General features: G+C 41.2%; 1 protein-coding gene across 4 annotated transcripts in view; it reads left to right on the forward strand.

The window, feature by feature from the left end:
- Positions 1-20384, forward strand: part of ST7 (suppression of tumorigenicity 7) — a gene marked incomplete at its 5' end in the record, with an annotated part of 234365 nt that overhangs the window by 60607 nt on the left and 153374 nt on the right. Inside the window, one exon of one of the 4 annotated variants that reach the window (XM_084624976.1) lies at positions 10502-10874. The exons of the other annotated variants lie outside the window; for them this stretch is intronic. Within the exon in view, the coding sequence (XP_084481102.1) occupies positions 10853-10874 (22 nt within the window). Of the gene's footprint in view, positions 1-10501; positions 10875-20384 lie in introns of those variants that run through there. 4 annotated transcript variants of the gene reach the window in all.

Here is a 20384-nt window from a genome sequence, read left to right on the forward strand (position 1 = left end):
CCAGATGTGCCTATCTTTAAGATGCAATACAGGCACTGGACAGTATTTGCTTCTTCTTTTTTGTTTCCGCTGCTGCCTGATTGCTTACTTCGGTTGACCGGTCAGTCTGTAACTCTGGTGTTTGTATCTTTGAGGTTCTACTGAAGTGGTAAACAATCTAAATGAAAGAGAGTTTCTCTAATTAAATTGTGAAGTGACTACATGTTTTCAGTCTCTCTCATTGGGAAAAGAATTAAAGTTCAACATCAAAATAAACTGTGTTTAGAGTACACTAAAAGCCAGTGACTATATGATCCAATTTTTTATCTAGTAAAATACCACCAATTAACTGGAAGTCCTCAGAACTCAAATGAAGAGGTGTTTAGTGGGCCTGAGGAGAGAAGGCTACTGAAAACAAAGCCAAAACATGCACTTTCTCTGTTTCTTTCACCGCTTTTAGATGCCAGGGACTCCTGAGAGTTGTCTAGAGTACTTCCGAAATAAAATTGGGTCGAGTCTTATTAAGTATATCTTTATCTTTTCCCTTGTCAGTATGCTTTCTCCTAGCATGACTAATCCTCCGAGGTTTCCGTACTATCCCCTAAGGGGCAGATTTTCAAAAGCACCTAAGGGATTCAGGATCACAGATCCTATTGAAAGTCAATGAGACTTATGCTCTTAGATTGCTTAGGTGCTTTTGGGAAATCTCCCCCTTATTTCATATTTATTCATATTGGTCTTGTAAATAATGAAAATAAATGTCATGACATTAATCTTTTTTAACTGAAACAAATATTAAGGCACATCAGACTTGTTGAGTCTCTTGGAGATAGGTTACCATAGAGAATCCATTACAAATGGCACTGTATTGCTCACAGTCGCTGGGAAGAAACAAGGCTTTGATTCTGCAATGCTGATGGATCCCCACACTGGTGTTAGCAGACCATATGGACAAAAGGGTCTCCTGTACTGATCAGGTTGCAGAATTGGGGCCCAGGAAAGTGCCAGGGTTTGGGTCACAGTACCAAAGCCCCAGGCGAACCCCTTCTTTCATGAGAAAAGCTAGGAAGATTGCACACTCGTGGTGTCCAGTTAAGATTTCAGGCTGTCTCCTGTAGTCTGACACGGAATGCATTGAGGCATCTGAAAACAAAGGCTCTCGCAGTACAGAAATGTTTGTTCTCTGAAAGACTTTAAAATATATTTAAAAAGCCCTAAGCACCTCACTATACATATTTTAGCAGCATGCCCTCTTAGATTAAGAAAACTGTTTCCATTTCCCCCCATATATATGATGAAATCATTGCTATTTGTACTAATAGGTATGATACTCCTTTTATATTTACTTAGACTGAGAATTAATTTGAATTTAATCTCTCTCAACAAAAAAAGTTTTCTTACCATACACAGTTTGTTCATAGATCAGACAATGTGATTAATGTGGGTTTATTATTATTATTATTTATTTTAATTCTTTTTATGTATCGGATAGACTATTCTAAGTCAGTGTTTCTCCATTACTGGTCCGTGGACTGGCACCGCTCCCCGAGATCTCCCTGACAGAGTTTAGGAAGGCAGCAAGTTGGTCCCTGGTATCCAGCAGGTTGAAAAAAGCTGTTCTAAGTCACTTTGCTAACTTATGTTTTTATATTTTTAAATTTATACTTTTTAGAGCTTTGTGGGGTAGGGGCTGTCTTTGTGTTGTCAATCTGTAGAGTGCTTAGTAGGGTTGGGTCCTGTCAAGGTTCCTTCCCCACCCTGAACTCTAGGGTACAGATGTGGGGACCTGCATGAAAACCTCCTAAGCTTACTTTTACCAGCTTAGGTTAAAACTTCCCCAAGGTACAAACTATTTTACCCTTTGCCCTTGGACTTCCACTGCCACCACCAAACATTTATCTGGGTTTATTTTTATTAGGAAAGCGTTGTTTGGAAACGTCTTTCCCCCCCAAAATCCTCCCAACCCTTGCACCCCACTTTCTGGGGAAGGTTTGGTAAAAATCCTCACCAATTTGCATAGGTGACCACAGACCCAAACCCTTGGATCTTAAGAACAATGAAAAAGCATTCAGTTTTCTTACAAGAAGACTTTTAATAGAAGTAAAAAAAGAATCACCTCTGTAAAATCAGGATGGCAAATACCTTACAGGGTAATTAGATTCAAAACATAGAGAATCCCTCTAGGCAATACCTTAAGTTACAAAAAAGACACACAGACAGGAATATTCATTCTATTCAGTACAGCTATTTTCTCAGCCATTTAAAGAAATCATAATCTAACACATACCTAGCTAGATTACTTACTAAGTTCTAAGACTCCATTCCTGTTCTGTCCCCGGCAAAAGCATCACACAGACAGATACAGACCCTTTGTTTTTCTCCCTCCTCCCAGTTTTTAAAAGTATCTTGCCTCCTCATTGGTCATTTTGGTCAGGTGCCAGCGAGGTTACCTTTAGCTTCTTAACCCTTTACAGGTGAAAGGATTTTTCCTCTGGCCAGGAGGGATTTTAAAGGTGATTACCCTTCCCTTTATATTTATGACAGGTCCTAATCTCTGTTTGGGGTCCTTATGTGCTATCACAAGATGTAATAATAATTTGTTCTTTTAAATGTAATATCACAGTTAGTTGTGTGTTTTAGTGGCTGTCTTTATGTGTCTGATACGGCAAAGGTATCGGGCACCCCATGTTCAGGCACAGATCTGAGACTTCTGTACACAAACCTTGTAAATTCAATTCCTCAGCTCATAATGATCTTGTGGGAGTATCCATAGTTTTGTAATACAAAGAAATGTTTAAAAAATGAACTATTAAATTCAGATATTTCCCTCAGTATAGGAAACTGAGAACAAAGCTTTAGAATCAGAGCATATTTTAAATGGATCACGGATAACAGTATGTGCAGGTACATCCACAGCTGCATGCTTAATTAAATGACCACTGTGACAGGTATTGCAACCCTTTGCATTATCTTTGGGGTCCACTGTTTTAAACGAATAATTTATGTATGATTATGTTCTACTCCATGGGGGAGGGTTACCACATCTCCTCCAGGAACTAAAAACAGTGGATGGTGATTAAGGACATCAGCCAGGCTGTTAACCCCGCCCCCCTCAACTCCCCACCCCCCGAGAAGTACCACCTCTTGGGGAGGCTCACATATTCTTGTTTGTTGGTCTCTGGAGAATCCAACAAACAAAGAAAAGACTCTTGGATAAATAGCCTGAGTTTAAATGGTCTCAGGGCCTTCTTTCTTATTCAGCAAATGGACAGGACCTTCTGTTTGGGGAGTGGGGGCAATCCTTGGGGAAGGATAAGAAAGACTTGACCTACTAGGGCTCCATAAGGCTGATGGGTGACCTCTGGTAAGCTGTTAGCTTTTATGGGTTTTTATATTTTTTCTTTTGTAATGCTTGTACCTTAAGAATAACTGTGCTTGCTTAGAAGCAGTTGTCTTGTAACTTATAACTGCAGGCAATACACTGGTCATAGCCTTTGGAGAGAAAGCAAAGTGCATGCACTGGTCTTTTTATGCAATCTGACTTGCTGGTGATATCACAGTGTAAATCCAGGGAGTTGTGCAGCCTAATATTCCTGGTCAGGAGGGAGTGGGATGTGGGTCTTGGCCCAAGAATGGTGACACCTGTGGATGCCCTCAAGAGATTACAGGAGGTGTGAATATAGGTGCTGTTACCCTGCAATTGTGACATATATGGTGGTAGTAGTGGGATCTATATCAATCTGAATTGCCGTAAGTGCTAACAGCTATGAAAGTAAGTAAGTACTGTCAGACGGGAAAAGCACAGGAAAAGGTGTCAGCCCTTTTGAGGAAGGAATAGTGAAAAGAGAGACAAGAAAAATGAGTTATGAACAGCTGAAGGAAGGTCATGATCACTTTCACCCAAATTACCTTCCACATTCAGATTTGTAACCAATTCCTCCTTGTTAGTTAGAATCAAGTCTCAAAATGGCTGGCCCCTGAGTTACTTCCTCCACTGTCGGAAACAAAATGTTGTCCCCAATATCCATTCAGAATTCTGCTGTAGAGATCAGTTTGACCATTTCACACCCCCCTGTTTTTTTTTAAATCATCCATTGGCTGCCCCTTCTTTACTGTATCAACCATAAGCTCCTTGAATTCACTTTCAAGGTTTTTCATGGCCTGTCACCACCCGACCTATCTCTCTCATTTGTGATCGTAACATCAAATCTAGCCTTCAGTTGGCCAATACTGCCAGCCTCCACTGTTAAATTTTTAAACAAGCACCTTCATGCTTTTTCCTGTGCTGCACCTCAAACTTGGAAGGAGCACTCTGTAAACATCCACAAAGCTACCTTGCTATCCTCCTTCCAATCCCTCCTTGTTTTGTGTTCATAGAGCACTTAGTACCTTAGGATCCTGGCCGTGACTGAGTAGGGTGACCAGATGTCCCGATTTTATAGGGACAGTCCTGATTTTTGGGTCTTTTTCTTATATTGGCTCCTATTACCCCCCACCGCATCCCAATTTTTTACACTTGCTGTCTGGGCACCCTATGACTGAGTAACTACAGTTACACAAATAAATAATAGTAATAATTAATGAGCAGCGCAAGGCAGAGTGAAAGGTTATCCCAAGGGTTGTTCTCTGCTTTCCTTGGAATCCTTGAATCTATGGGGTCAGTTTCTGAACCACTCTACAAAGCTGCAAAGCCCTCCCCTTTTGAGATGAGCATGTCAGGGGAATCTTGCAGAATTTATGGAATAGTTTTCCTTTCCCCCAGTTTCTCCTTTGGAAAAGGAGCATTAGGCTCAAAAGGAACTGATTCCCTGGTGAAAAGAGCTAGATCACAATTTCCTGCTTGCACTGTTTTGAGAGAAAAATAATTAAACAAAGGAAAAACTTTGCAAAACACTAATATTTTGCTATCCAACTTGTTTATTAAAAGCGTGAGTAGGGAAATTGTGTTACATGCAGATTTAAACAAAGTAAAATAAAAAAGAGTACCGGTGTATTATCCTTCTGTAGTGATAACTGGAGAAATAGATAATATCTGCTGATCCTTCTTTAAGGATGGGCTGTGAAAGCAGAGCATTTCCCTTTCTCTATAATGTGTGTGTGACAAAGAGAGCTCTTTAGATCCTAAGTATCTGTATCCCCTCCCATATTTAACATAGGTTCTTGGAGAAATTTATTGAAATTAATGAATATTGTAATAAACCAAGTGTTTGAACAGCACCTAGCACTTTGTGGGCACTACCAGAAGCAAATGATTAGTGCTAAGAATTGCAAAAGCTTTTATTTGAGACTCCAAGACCTCATTGCAAATATTAATTTAGCCTTACAACACCTTTGTAAGGCAGGAAAGGAGTACTTGTGGCACCTTAGAGACTACGAAATTTATTAGAGCATAAGTTTTTGTGAGGTACACCTCACTTCATCGGATGCATACAGTGGAAAATACAGTGGAGAGATTTTATATACACAGAGAACATGAAACAATGGGTGTTACCATACACACTGTAACAAGAGAGATCAGGAAAGGTGAGGTATTACCAGCAGGAGAGCGGGGCGCCCGGGGGGGGGCACCTTTTGTAGTGATAATCAAGGTGGGCCATTACCAGCACTTTACAAGAACAGTAGGAGGGGAAATAAACAAGGGGAAATAGTTTTACTTTGTGTAATGACCCATCCACTCCCAGTCTTTATTCAAGCCTAAATTAATTGTATCTAGTTCGCAAATTAATTTCAATTCAGCAGTCTCTCGTTGGAGTCTGTTTTTGAAGTTTTTTGTTGAAGAATTGCAACTTTTAGGTCTGTAATCTAGTGACCAAAGAGACTGAAGTGTTCTCCACCTGATTTTTGAATGTTATAATTCTTGATGTCTGATTTGTGTCTATTTATTCTTTTATGTAGAGACTGTCCAGTTTGACCAATGTACATGGCAGAGGGGCATTGCTGGCACATGATGGCATATATCACATTGGTAGATGTGCAGGTGAACGAGCCTCTGATAGTGTGGCTGATGTGATTAGGCCCTATGATGGTGTCCCCTGAATAGATATGTGGACACAGTTGGCAACAGGCTTTGTTGCAAGGATAGGTTCCTGGGTTAGTGTTTTTGGTGTGGTGTGTATGGTTGCTGGTGAGTATTTGCTTCAGGTTGGGGGGCTGTCTGTAAGCAAGAACTGGCCTGTCTCCCAAGATCTGTGAGAGTGATGGGTTGTCCTTCAGGATAGGTTGTAGATCCTTGATGATGCGTTGGAGAGGTTTTAGTTGGGGGCTGAAGGTGATGGCTAGTGGCGTTCTGTTATTTTCTTTGTTGGGCCTGTCCTGTAGTAGATAACTTCTGGGTACTCTTCTGGCTCTGTCAATCTGTTTCTTCACTTCAGCAGGTGGGTATTGTACTTGTAAGAATGCTTGATAGAAATCTTGTAGGTGTTTGCCTCTGTCTGAGGGGTGGAGCAAATGCGGTTGTATCGTAGAGCTTGGCTGTAGACAATGGATCATGTGGTGTGGTCTGGATGAAAGCTGGAGGCATGTAGGTAAGTATAGCGGTCAGTAGGTTTCCGGTATAGGGTGGTGTTTATGTGACCATCGCTTATTATCACCGTAGTGTCCAGGAAGTGGATCTCTTGTGTGGACTGGTCCAGGCTGAGATTGATGGTGGGATGGAAATTGTTGAAATCATGGTGGAATTCCTCAAGGGCTTCTTTTCCATGGGTCCAGATGATGAAGATGTCATCAATATAGTGCAAGTAGAGTAGGGGCATTAGGGGACGAGAGCTGAGGAAGCATTGTTCTAAGTCAGCCATAAAAATGTTGGCATACTGTGGGGCCATGTGGGTACCCATAGCAGTGCCGCTGATTTGAAGGTATACATTGTCCCCAAATGTGAAATAGTTATGGGTAAGGACAAAGTCACAAAGTTCAGCCACCAGGTTTGCCGTAACATTATGGGGGATACTGTTCCTGACAGCTTGTTGTCCATCTTTGTGTGGAATGTTGGTGTAGAGGGCTTCTACATCCATAGTGGCCAGGATGGTGTTATCAGGAAGATCACCGATGGATTGAAGTTTCCTCAGGAAGTCAGTGGTATCTCGAAGATAGCTGGGAGTGCTGGTAGCGTAGGGCCTGAGGAGGGAGTCTACATAGCCAGACAATCCTGCTGTCAGGGCGCCAATGCCTGAGATGATGGGGCGCCCAGGATTTCCAGGTTTATGGATCTTGAGTAGCAGATAGGATACCCCTGGTCAGGGTTCCAGGGGTGTGTCTGTGCGGATTTGTTCTTGTGCTTTTTCAGGGAGTTTCTTGAGCAGATGGTGTAGTTTCTTTGGGTAACCCTCAGTGGGATCAGAGGGTAATGGCTTGTAGAAAGTGGTGTTGGAGAGCTGCCTAGCAGCCTGTTGTTCATATTCCGACCTATTCATGATGACAACAGCACCTCCTTTGTCAGCCTTTTTGATTATGATGTCAGAGTTGTTTCTGAGTAGCAGCCGTGTTAGTCTGTATCCGCAAAAAGAAAAGGAGTACTTGTGGCACCTTAGAGACTAACAAATTTATTAGAGCATAAGCTTTCGTGAGCTACAGCTCACTTCATCGGATGAATACAGGTAAATATTATAACAGGAACTTTAAATAATGTACCCAGAATGAGTAAATGGCAAAACTGGAAATAGAAACCAGGAGTTCTTAATCCCAGTAACCTGCTTAATCTGGCTACTAGATTACATTCCTATAAAAGCGATAAATGTTGAACACAACTCATAATGGCAAAGAGTCCTGTGGTACCTTATAGAGTAAGACATATTGGAGCATACGCTTTCATGGGTGAATACCCACTTCGTCAGATGCATAGTGGGTATTCACCCACGAAAGCTTATGCTCCAATATGTCTGTTAGTCTATAAGGTGCCACAGGACTCTCTGCCATTCTTTGCCGCTTTTACAGATCCAGACAAACAGGGCTACCCCTCTGATAGTTGACAACTCATAATGTTTTTTGAAAGAGTCAACCCATTAAGTGTTTTATATATAAGTACCTGTTAAAGGGTTTCAGAAGTGGTCTTTAGCAGTCTGTCACATACTAATCAGACAGTTCACTCAGAGTTACTAGTCACCAAGTCAGTCTAAATCTGACCTAACAGTATTGTATGAGATACTATCATTGATACCATATGGGGCTGTTGGTATTTCAACCATAATATGTACATCAATGGAATATGGCCTCAAAGGGGTGTTGCAAGTGCTCAAATGAGGTAATTGGAAGGCTCTGATACCTTATTAAGGTTTTGCGTCTTCGTCCGATGTAATAGTGTGGAACAATTAACCTTGGTCATGGGTGCAAAAATATTTGTTAAAAGCCATTACATGTCAACATTACAAAATATTTTGCTCACGTTAAGAGAAAGGAATAGATCTGAATTTAGAATCAGGAGATCTGAATTCTGTGCCTCATTCTGGTGTGACACATACTTCCTCTGTGAACTTGGCCCAGTCACTTAGCCAAAATTTTCACACTTGGGTGCCTAAAGTGAGGGACCTAAATCCATATTTAGGCCAGTCTACACCCCGTTTTGTATAAACTGGCTGTGAATTAATTTAGGCTGGAAATTCGGAGAAGGCTTCTAACTACCAGAGGATTGAGGTCCTGGAACAGCCTTCCAGTAGGAGTTATGGGGGTGAACAACCTGATTGGCTTTAAGATGGAGCTTGGTAAATTTATGAATGGGGATTATATAAGGTGGTTGTCTGCAACAGTAGGAGACTGGACTCAGGAGGTCCCTTCCCGTCCTATGTTCCTATGTTTCAGTTAGGGCTGTGATCATTTTATTAAATTAGCTATGCTGGCATGACTCCACTCTAGTGTGAATGTAGTTATATGCTATAAAAGTGTCTTATACCACTTGGTATTATTCCCATATGGGAAGGGAATATAAGCACTTTTATACATGACATGACTGCATCCACATGAGGGATGTTGTACTGCTTTAACTATACTGGCTTGGTTAAAATGGTGCCACTGTGCAAGTGGGCAAGGAACAGATGGAGCCTTGGCTCCACCTCCCTCAATGTGCCGGCCAGTTTAGCTGCGCTGGCATGGCTGGGACCATATGCTGCGTGAGATAGGACTGAGCAGGGTACGTTTCCCCCTGGAGCAGGGTGAAATTGGGAGGCAACTTGTGACTCTCTAAATCATAAATTGCTTCCCAGCCTGTTCCTGGAGCAGCACAGCCCAATACACTGGGCTTGTGGCAAAGCAAAAATTGGCACCATCATATTTTTAAGCATGTTGAGTTTCTCTGACGGAAGGCTCTGTGTGCGCCCAATATTATTATTGTTCCTCTGTTTCCCATTGTCTACACCCTACTGTTCACAGTGATATTTTATATGTTACAAATAGAATGAGAATACTTAGGCTGTGGGAATGATTAGTAACATTTAATTTGCAGACACTCAGAAATGATTTTTTTTCATCTTTTTAAAGTGCTTTATGTAACGGGTGCCTTTGTATTTCTTTTACTCTTCCTCACTGGCAACGCTTTGCAATCTTTGCTGGGTTTGCAGCTGCATGGGCTTGCTCAATGAGAGCCATTAAAAATGTTCTCCCCTTTGCCCTCTCCGGATGGCCATTCTTCACCCTCATGCCTCCTAGACTCAAACCCATCAACTTACTGCTTCACTGCTCTCCCTAGCACAGACACTTTAGCTTGGCTTCGGAGAATTCTATAGCAAGCCTCTTGTCTGCACTGAGATTAACAACAGTCAGTTTCCGTCTTTGTTTATGTTTGTTTTTACACTATCATTTTTTCCTAAATTGCTGAGTTGTTCCAGAAAGGAGTAATTCTAAATATTGGGAAGGGTTTGAAGTCCTAAATCTGGACACTTTTTAAATAAATAAAGTGAAGTTGAAGGGGAAGAAAAAAAATTGCTCCTTTTGTTGCTGTCTTGAGTTTTGCAGCAAAAGAGCAGCATAATTTTTGGTTTTCATTTTTATGTGTGTGACTTCTTTGTTGTGGTTAGATCAGTGCTGCAGCATACCCTGACAGTAGCATCTAATAAAATTACTGAACACTTGATTACCAATCTTAAATCAAAATGATATGTGAAGTTTAGGTTAATTCCCGAGTTTAATCCTTCTGCTATGGAAAAGACAATTTTGAGAGTTCATTTCTGATGGAAATACATTTTTTCATTCTTTCGTAAGTACCATGCAATATATCTGGTAGGATGTTTGTCCCAGGAATCTTCGTTCTGTATGATGTGCTTGCAAGAAAACATTTTGGATTTGCAAAGTTAAGGCAATCATTGTAAATTCAATACAGAGATATTTTAATTCTTGTGTTAAATCATGGAGTAGTTTTTTTTTTGTTTTTTTTTCATGAGGGAGGGAAATATATGTCTGGTTCTTTGTCTTCTGCATTTTGTGACAAAGGCAGCATTCCCATTTGAATTGCTCTGCTCTATTCAAGCCCCCTCTGAGCCTCTGGTTAACAGCAGTCAGTCTTTGCAGTGTCCTGACGTCATCCAGTGTATGCATAAGCTATGCTATTGTCTTACTGAGACCAGGGGCTGTGGATTGCAGTATCTGGTGTCTGCTACCTATTTCTGCCTCACTGCATGACAGAAGAGAAACTGACCTTCCCTTACCTCTTGGATTTAGAACAGCAACTCCTGATTTTTGCTTCCTGAAGAAGACCTTCGCTTTGGTTGCAAGGAAAAGCTGTCTGCAGTGTGAAGCTTAGGAGAAGAGAATCTGGCAGCTTGACTTGGACTGCATTGTCTGGCTTCATGACCCCTGCTGTGTAGCAGTCTCATCCTTCTCTCACACGCTCCCTCTATCTCTCACTCTTTTCCCTTTTCCCTTCTTTAAATAGCAGCATCTGGGGCCAGCCATGTTTGGCACTGAATCTTCATGTAAGTAAATGCATCCCACTTACATCCTTTTCTATTTAGAACAGAGCTTGTTGTATCAACATTGCATCCACAGTAGTTGCATTCCCTTTGCTGTAGGTTGTTAGCAAAAAGCTGAGGTTCTAGCCTGTTTACAAAGGGGCTAAAGATGCTGGGGGAAAGCATCTGCCACTTCTATCTGTGTGTGCATCCTTGAGGCCAGCAGCGAGTCAGTTTAGGGCTGTCAGTGTTACTGAATCCAGGCCGTTGGAAGATGCAAAGAAAAATGCATGTTCACTTGAACGTGTTAATTGATAAGATCCCATTCTTCAGTGATCTATTGTAGCATAACCAGTAATGAATGTGTTACTCAGATGATAATCGGCATGTTTGAGGGAGTGAGAGGATGCTACAGGATTAGATCAGAAAGAGCTGAGAGTAACGATTTAACCTGGGAAAAAGCTGGTGGTGGAATTGTTCTCTGTATTTTCTTTTCTTTTTTGGGGGAGGGTGGGGGGCGGGTGTTTTGAAAAAGGAGTCTTTTTCTTAAATTTTTTTTGAAATACGAGAAACCAAAATTGAATGGGCAGTTTGGGAGGAGGGCAAGAATTCTGAGTAATGGGTGATTTGTTTGTTTGTTTGTTTCTAACTGGAAACTTGGAACTGTGTCTTGTGCGTAAAAGTAAAAGCAATGGAGACACATGTCACTGAAAACAAGCTAGATGTGTTTCAATGTAAAGGACAATCGGTAACCTAGCAAAACGGATGGAAGATTGCTACTATTATTGGTGACAGACAGTGCAGTTACATAAAGACCTCTGGGTATCCAGCGATTGTCTTCTGGCTAATAAAAAATGCTTCATGGTATACTACATATTTAATATTAATCTACATACTGTGTATCAAAAGCACATCTAATTTAGTAGATAATAACCCGAGTTCATTTTGAGTTTCATTTATTCTTAATATACAGTGCGGTGCATTTCCCCAGTGTAGTTAGCATAGAACCCTGTTTGCAGCTGGCCATTCATCAGGAACGGTAACATGCTGGGCTACCTGGTGATCATGCAGTCTTAGCTCTAAAGAACTTCATTCTTTCCGAGGGTTAATCGGTCCTGTTGATTCACTGTGGCAGCTTCCCACCTCCTCTGACAATCCCTGATCAAGGTCAGGAAAGAAAAAAAACAACAGAATTTGCTCTTTGAATTCTTACGTTTTTCAAGTAATTTTTCTTGTATTATTGACTTTAATTTCTGTTGCTGTTAGGATGACCAGATGTCCCCATTTTATAGGGACAATCCTGCTATTTGGTGCTTTGTCTTATATAGGCACCTATTACACCTCAACCCGGTCCCAGTTTTTGACACTTGCTATCTAGTGTTGCTGTATGCCTATTTGGAGATCCCAATCACAGGTATAGAAACAAAATGCCTAATATTTTAGTTGAGTATAATCACAACACATCAGGAATTCAGAGGCACAATTTTTGTGTGTGCAAATATACACATTAACATACATTACAGAAAAAAATCCATGGTGTTTTGGTATTTTCTTTGAGAGAATGTGTGCCACATAGTTGCAAATTCAGTAGTAACTCCTATTATTCATTCTGAGGGGCCTCTCTTGTTTTATAAAGTAGATAAGAAATGACTAGCTTATTACCTGTTCCACAGGACTTTTTGATAAAGTCACCCATGTGCTATCTGGTTTGCTGTGACAGCAGCTGTGGTTGCTTTTGTTTCTATGGTGCCCAGATTATTCAATGTGAAAAAGGGTGACTTGAGCTAGGATAACCACCACCACTTACTTGGCAGAACGGCCGGTCAGGGCTGACGTATATTACTTGTCTAAAATTAAAAATTGGTTGTTTCCGTGAAGGCTGCAGAGCTGAACATGGGTTGTGCATTGCCCCACCCCGCTCGCATAGGTGCCCCAAAGCGCACTCACCAGCTGGTGATTTACAGAATTAAAGCCAATCGAGTCAGGCATTGCGGGGGTCTTTCATCCATCTCTTCTTTCTGAGGCATCATCTTCCTTTGTTTAAATCTCTTTCTTTTCCCCTGTGTTTCTGTCTTTGGCTTTCTCTACATCAGGGCACAAGGACCTTTAACAAAGGGGAAGCTCTGAGACATCATTGTTATGGTTGGAATGGGAAAGGAGCTACTGTCACCTAGTCTGAGCCCCTGCATCATGGTGGGAGGATAGTTCAGATTATTCCTAAAGCATCCCCAGTGGTTGATCGTGCAGTGTAGCCTTGTATAATGGGCTTGGTCGTGTTGTTACAAAGAATAGTATAATCCTAGAACAATTTAAAAAAAAAACAAAAGTACTGAAGACCAATTTTTTAAAAGTCTAATTTAACCAAATATCCTATTAGGCCTCTTTTGCCTTTTATTTTAATTTTTCTTCCCGAATTGTAAAGTCAGTGAGTGACAGCAGTCTAGCTATCAGACTATAGAATTTTCTATCTTGATAGAACAATATTGTTTGGTTCATTATACTTGCATCATGTTAAAAAAAAAAAAATCCAGCAGCACCACAACCTTGAGAACAATACAGAAGCAAGCCCTGCCAGCTATCCAAAAAGCATTACATTGACAGTAAGATTTTTATCACAGTTGTATAGATGGTAATAGAGTTAAGAATTATAGCTTTCATATTTCATCTTGATAACATGATTCTCTCTCTCTTTTTTTTAATACTGAGGATTTTATTTTAACAAATATGTATATAAGAAGCAAACTCTGTGCTTTAGAACCCTCATTCTGCCCACATTCAATATGATTGTCCTTTAGCTTTAAAAGTCAAATGTAGTGAGCTATTCGGTGATTTCTGACAGCAGTCAGCAGCTCAATAAAAGACGATATGAGCATAATTGGAGAAACGCAGGCATGTTCTTATCTGCTCATGGAGGAAGGAAAAAAAAGACAAACATAAGGCTATGCTCATTATGTTGCTTGTAAAGATGGGAAACAACCATGTAATTATTATTATTAGTTATATAAGAGTACAGTGTTAAGCAAAAATCACACGACCGGCCCACGCAAACAGTTAAAAAATATTTTAATGTGAGCATCGTATTCTCCGTGCAGTTGTTCTCGCTATTTCGCATTAGTTGCCTCAAATGCTTTGTGTTTATCTGTTTTCAGCCATATGGCACCATGTTATTATATACAGCAGGGGTGCAAACTCCCATCCTGTGACCCTATCCAGCCCACTGTATGGATTTATCTGGTGGTTGTTGTTTGTTTATTAGTATTGCTGTGACTGTTTCAGATTCTGCAGAATGCAAAATGTTCTTTGATACTGGTGTTAGTCCTATTGCTATGAACAGAATCTTTTTATACATGAAATGAAGTGGTGCTGTTATAGACAGAACTATCTCTGAAAATTTGTGAACAGCTCTCATGCATATCAATCAACCCTGAAACCTAAGTGACTTATTAAGAGACAGCTTTTCCAATAACAGAGCTATGCAACAGTGTGTCTGATTTGCAGATGCAGAAGCTACACTTGTGCATGCAAATAAAATAGTTACACCGTTGAAAATAGACAAATAAGGAAAGGACAAAAATAGCAGTGACCCTAACTTGCCCTATATCATTTTTCCCCACTGCAGGATACTGAATGTAACAGTAACTTTACGGAGTAAAACATTAGCTCCCACTCTTACCCCTGTGATCTGCACATGGATGGTCTCCTCTGCACATGGTTCATTACCATGCCTAAGCAGAAGGAGTGGGGCCAGCTGGCTTTGCAGCAGCAGTCCCCACATTTCCCCTGAGAGGAGCTGTTTGTTTGGTGAGAGCGAGCAGGCAGCCCCCATGGCTTGCAGTGTAATACCTCCCCCTCATCCCCTTTGGAGGCGTGAGGGGGGGGGCTCATCTTGAGTGCAGCTGCAGCCAGGGGAGGCCCTGACAACATGCCTAAGTTGAATCTGTGCTGTAAGGGAAAAAAGAGGGATGATATGGAATGATGAGGCCCTAGGACCAGCATAGAGGCACTGGAATACCTAGGATCTGCACCATGTGTAAGCCAGACACTCTAGGCAGAACAGTTCAGGAGTAAAATTCATAAAGAGAATCTTAAACTACCTCCCGTTTCAGCCCTCTTCTCATGTGGGAGACCCTTAGTTATATTTCACAGGGGCCACATTCTAGACCCAGTCTTCCCATTCTCATCAGTGGAAGATTCACTGTGGATAGAGGGTAATATAGGTCACTAACTTTGTAACCCCAGCCCGTAGACCATAACCAAATATGAACTTTGGAACTCTTCACAAAATGTATTTTACTTCCCTGGTCTTTGGCTAATATAATGTACACTATCTGGAGCTGTAATGCAAGGGAGCTCATTAAAATTTACAAAGACAATATTTGGGCATCAAGTTTACTGTACAATAAAACAAGCTGTATTGTGAAACTGAAGGGAAATGGAGACAAAGCAGTCACACTTTCCTTTCACACACAGTTAAATACAGTCCATTAAATTTGCCATACAGGTGGCTAAACTAGTGTCTTGCTTTAAATTCTGAATCTTCCAGAATGTATATAAATCTGAGAAATGTGTCTGTGGTCACAAAACTGTTGGTACATGGTGACTTTTAACTGAGCACTTTCAATATTCCTCACTCAAGTATTCATTCATTCATTCATTCAGTGTTTCATTTTATGAGTCAAAAGACTCCACGCGTGGCTGTGGAAGAATGAGACCATATTTTCAGTACTGGTGCTGCTTGATGGTGGTAGTGATATTATAACGTATTGGTCATGCTACACTGAGTGTTTTGTAGACGGGGAAAGTTATAATGGCAAGTTATCGTTCCAGATTGAACCAAATTGAACCATTGAGGGCAAAGTTCATCGTGGCTCCCCATCTAGCAGCTCCACTCTGGAAAAGTAAGAGAGAGGGGTAGAGACAGGAAAGCTGACCTGGGAAATGAAGGCATGAGACACATAGACTAGGTGTGTGAGAGTATGACTGGTCCTTCCAGCATGACTTGGGGATTTCTCCCTTTCTTGGGTAAATTCAGCTATTAAGATACCCAGTGTTACCTCTGGAGTTCGGAGTTGTTAGACAAAATTGGAGAACCAGGTGAAAGGGATTATCTCAACTACAGCAGCTTCAGACATCATTAAGAATGGTTTATGACAGGATCCTAAGGGCTTGTCTACATGGAGCAGTAATGTGGACTACTGGGTTGTGATTTCTAAAACCTGCTAACATGTTCTCTATTCATTGATCCAAATAGACCCTGCTGGTGTGCACTAAAGCTTCCCTCGTGCACTTCAACATAGTGCTGTGTGAAACAGTCCTACATTAAAGTGCACTACAGAACATTACAAAGAGATTACTCATTATGGTATGTACTATGCGGAGACTGAGATTGTGGAAGTTATAGTAAGGTCCGTAAACCCAACACTAAAATCGCATAGTTATTTAGCTGGAAAATACATTCTTAGCTTTATTCCCCTGTAGCAGATTTTGAGGACCCATTAAGCAGAAAAGAATGTCCCTGATTTTTGTTTATATCAGCATGTTAGCAGAGTGGTTCAGAGGCCCAGCGAAACCTCTTTGGACATATTACTGTGCCTGACTTGAGATAGGTAGATGTATAGAAGATCCTAAAGGTAGTCAGGCATCTTGCTTGAGTGCATGAACCTTGTTTATTTTAATGAGATGGAACATCAGCAAAAGATGGGATGCTCAGGCAGAGCCCATTCAGGAAAATGAGTGCTGTCCAGCAGAGTCAGGCAGGCAGGCAGCCCGAGCAATCCTGAGCCAGCCACACCACAGAAAGGGGAAGCAGGCAAGGAAGAGAAAACACTGCTTTGGAGACTAGAAGACAGGAGAAGTGCCATTCCGGAGCCAGCCACTCCAGTGACCTCAGATCTATGTACGTACTTATCTGGCCCACTTCACAATGATATCTGAGTGCCTTCGATTAATGACTGCTGATTCTTGCAGTACCCCCCTGGGGCAGTGAGTATTAGCCCTGTTTTATGGGCAGGGAACTGAGGCATAGAGTAACTTGCCCAAGGTCACAGGGAAGTCTGTGACTGAGCTGGGAACTGAATCCCGCTCTCCTGGCTCCCAGGATAGTACCGTGTTCGCTAACTAGACCATCCTTCCTATCTCATAGGTAGAGATAGCCCAGTCGCAGGGGTTGCTGTGAGGCGGTTGAAGGGATAAAGCATATTACCCTCCGTCAACTGTGACCACTTGTTGAACTTCTGGGAATGGAAAAAAATCTTGACTTGCAGGAAGTGAATGGGATCAAGATTCCTTTTTTTAAAGCGAAGGCCTGAAGTGCAACTCAGTTTGCCCAATCATAGTACATGATTTGTGTCAGCAGATAGCATTCCTTGTAAGGAAATAGCTACTGGAGCGGCCTGTGATTTGTTTAAATGTCATAAAAGAAGTTATGAACTTAGAGAATGAAAGAGGACCATTTCCCGTCCATCTTCATATGTTCAAAGTGCAGGAGTAGTACTTAGGCGCAGAATCAAACAGTCGTAAACTCTGGTCTGTTTAATCTGCAGAAGCAGAAAAGGGCGATAGATCTTTTAGCCTGAGAACAGGCAGGAGGATATTATAGTCCCTCCTGAGCTGCATGACCCAGATAGAATGTGCAGTACATACAAGGCCTGCGTCACCCTGTCTGAGCCAGGAGTGGAAGCACAGGGGATTTGTGTAATTTCAGAACAATTAATAGTAGCTCTGTATCCAGCTAATAATATAGCCACAGAACCTTCCAAACCCTCTGCTTTTTCTGAGCTGGGATACCCTGCTTGACCTCTCTCACTTGACCCTGGAGCAGCAAGGGACATTTTCACAAAATGCTGTGAGAAGAGCATACAGCACTTGTGAATCAAACAAAGGGAATATATGAGGATGGACATAAAATGAGCAGAAATCCATCCAGTTTACTGGAACTACTGTTATAACATCATTTCCTAGACCCCAATCTGGGAAGGTCAAAAGCTATAATAGAAATCCTTTCCTGATAGAAAGGATAAAACCATTGTGCTCCCAGTGATTTGTGGACCGGAAAAGCATAGGATATTGAGACTCTATATTGATTTATAGAGAGTTAATTTATAAAACTATAGAGATAGACATTTTGTACCCAGAATCCAATTTAGGTCAGTGGAAAATGAATGGCTTTACTGTACTTGATTAAGGTAAAGCTTATCCCTAGGAGTTTGAGTGAAGATGCTCATAAGCATTTGTAACACCACAGGAAAGATGAGTGGATTTTTGCATTCCCTTTGAGTTGATAAATGCTCTCTATCTGCCTTCCAGTATTGCATGGACAAGTATTTGGTGATTTCCAAGATGATCTATGAATCCCATTTTTAGAGGTCATTCTGGTGTACAGCAAGGATATTGAGCAATATATGAGAAATTAAAGGAAAGTGCTTCTCAGATTGCAAGAATGTGGAATAAAATTAAAACCTGGTAAGTGTGACCCCTTTGAGAGAGAAGTCTAGTAGCTGGGAAGATTACTATCACATGAAGGGTACTGAGGTGATTCTCAAGGTATGTCTGCAGTTCAGTTTGAAGCAGAAGAAACCAGAAGCAATGCAAGAGATACAAAGCCTGTGAGTTTCCTGAGATAACGTTGGGGACTCTTCTCATATTGTGCAGCCCTTATACCACCTTTGCAAAGGACCTAATGCCTCTGGGTCATGATGTTAGGCAGAAAAGAACTACCACTTGCTTTTATGGGAGTAAGAATTCTTCGCTTTGAAATATGTTGTTACTGACCAATTCAGGGACTACGTGTAGCTGGCCAAGTGTGGAGCACAAGCAATTACAATAACCCATTGTATGTTATGACTACTGCAAATGTAAATGCTGCAGGGTATCAGTGAAAATAGTGGTTTACAAAGCTCCCGTACAGCACCTATCCTTCCACAAGGAAACTCAATTGAACAGTTTAGCAGAACACTGTTAGCAATCTCATGAACATTGACTGGAGAACAAAAGTCAAACGGGAAGGGCTATCTACATCAAAGAGTGCATTCTTATACCTGCACCAAGTTTGACAGCACTGGTTATTCTCCATTTTCCCTGCTGTAGGGGTCCTCTTCAGTGTGACCCATAGATAACATTTTTTAACTAAGTACAGAGTACATGGCTAATAATTATATGAGCTATGCAGATCGATGGAGGGAACAACTGAATAGAGCCTATGAAAATCCGCAAGAAGGAAAGCTGGAAAGTCAGTGAGATGGATAAAACTCAAGCACAAAGGCAAAAAAGGGAAGATTTTTGGAAGCAAGGAATTCAGTGGGATGTCAGATGAATAAAATAAGTTGGATAACAGATGCAGCCTTTAGTACACTATCCTGAAAATCAATTACAGCTACCACTCCCTAGCAGAACTGCCAGGGGCTGCTCCAGTCCATGGGGATATATAGCTTCAGTGCTCAGGAGACTGAATTACATATACAGGAGCAGCTATCAGTGGTTATGCATTGGAGAGAGCAGTGCCAGAATAAATGGGCATTCAGAGGTCTTTACCTAGTACCTGATTGGGAGTTCTGTTCCTGGTTGTGGATTGCCTGCCTGGGCTCCTGGGTTATACTAATTGAACCTGATTGCCAGTGCATTTGTCTTTTATATGGAGACTACTAGTCACAGCATGCAGTACTTTATCTGGATCCAAGAAGATTTCACGTTGATCAAGATGGTACATTGCATGCTTGATGATAACTGCAGTCTCTGTGGGTCCCAATTCTAGTAGAAATGCAAGTGGCTGCAGGTTACCTTTGGTCACCCCTATTTACAAGGGTTTACAATAAATTGAGCTGCTGGTGTTTAGTTATTTGTTAGCTCCAATTAATTATTTCCTTTGTAAAATTCAATGCACAAAGATGGGAAGAAAACTAGGTTAAATTTAGGTTCTACCATCTTTATGGGTAAACACAATCTTCCAAATAAATCTGACTTTTTTATAATCCAGAATGTCAAATCAGTCACCTAAATGTTTGAGAAAGTCAGTGCTGCTAGCCACAGAGATTCAAATGCAAATTTCTACATTCTTACTCTACCTGGGTGAAAACAACATATTCTTTTATCCACTTCTAGGTCGCTGGTTCAAACCATTCCAGGTTAAAGTTGTGACTGTGTCTTCACTAGGAAGAAACTCCCTAGGATTTACATCCACCAGCTAACCTGCGTTAAAACTGCAACAGATTTATCTTCACTAGGATTGTAACAGAGTTTACTTAACATGGGTTAAAAATACACCATTTTCCCAAGTGAAGGTGAAGCCTGAAAATCACTGCTTTGTGATACACTATTGTATGACTGATGTGAAATTTAGGTCTTAGATGCTTTCCTACAAATATCCACTTGACAAAACCATCATCTCTGGCAATCCTTGTTATCAGCCTATGTAGACAGACCAAGGATTTGAATGCATGTGAGAATGAACTACCCATTCATCTCTAGTAGTGGTCTTTTCAGAATGGGTTGAGGCATGTTATCGGCAACATGAGGAGGCAGATATTGCTACCCCTGCAG

The sequence above is a fragment of the Lepidochelys olivacea genome (assembly GCF_965140295.1).
Source record: "Lepidochelys olivacea isolate rLepOli2 genome assembly, chromosome: 1".
NCBI classification, from domain to species: domain Eukaryota; kingdom Metazoa; phylum Chordata; order Testudines; family Cheloniidae; genus Lepidochelys; species Lepidochelys olivacea.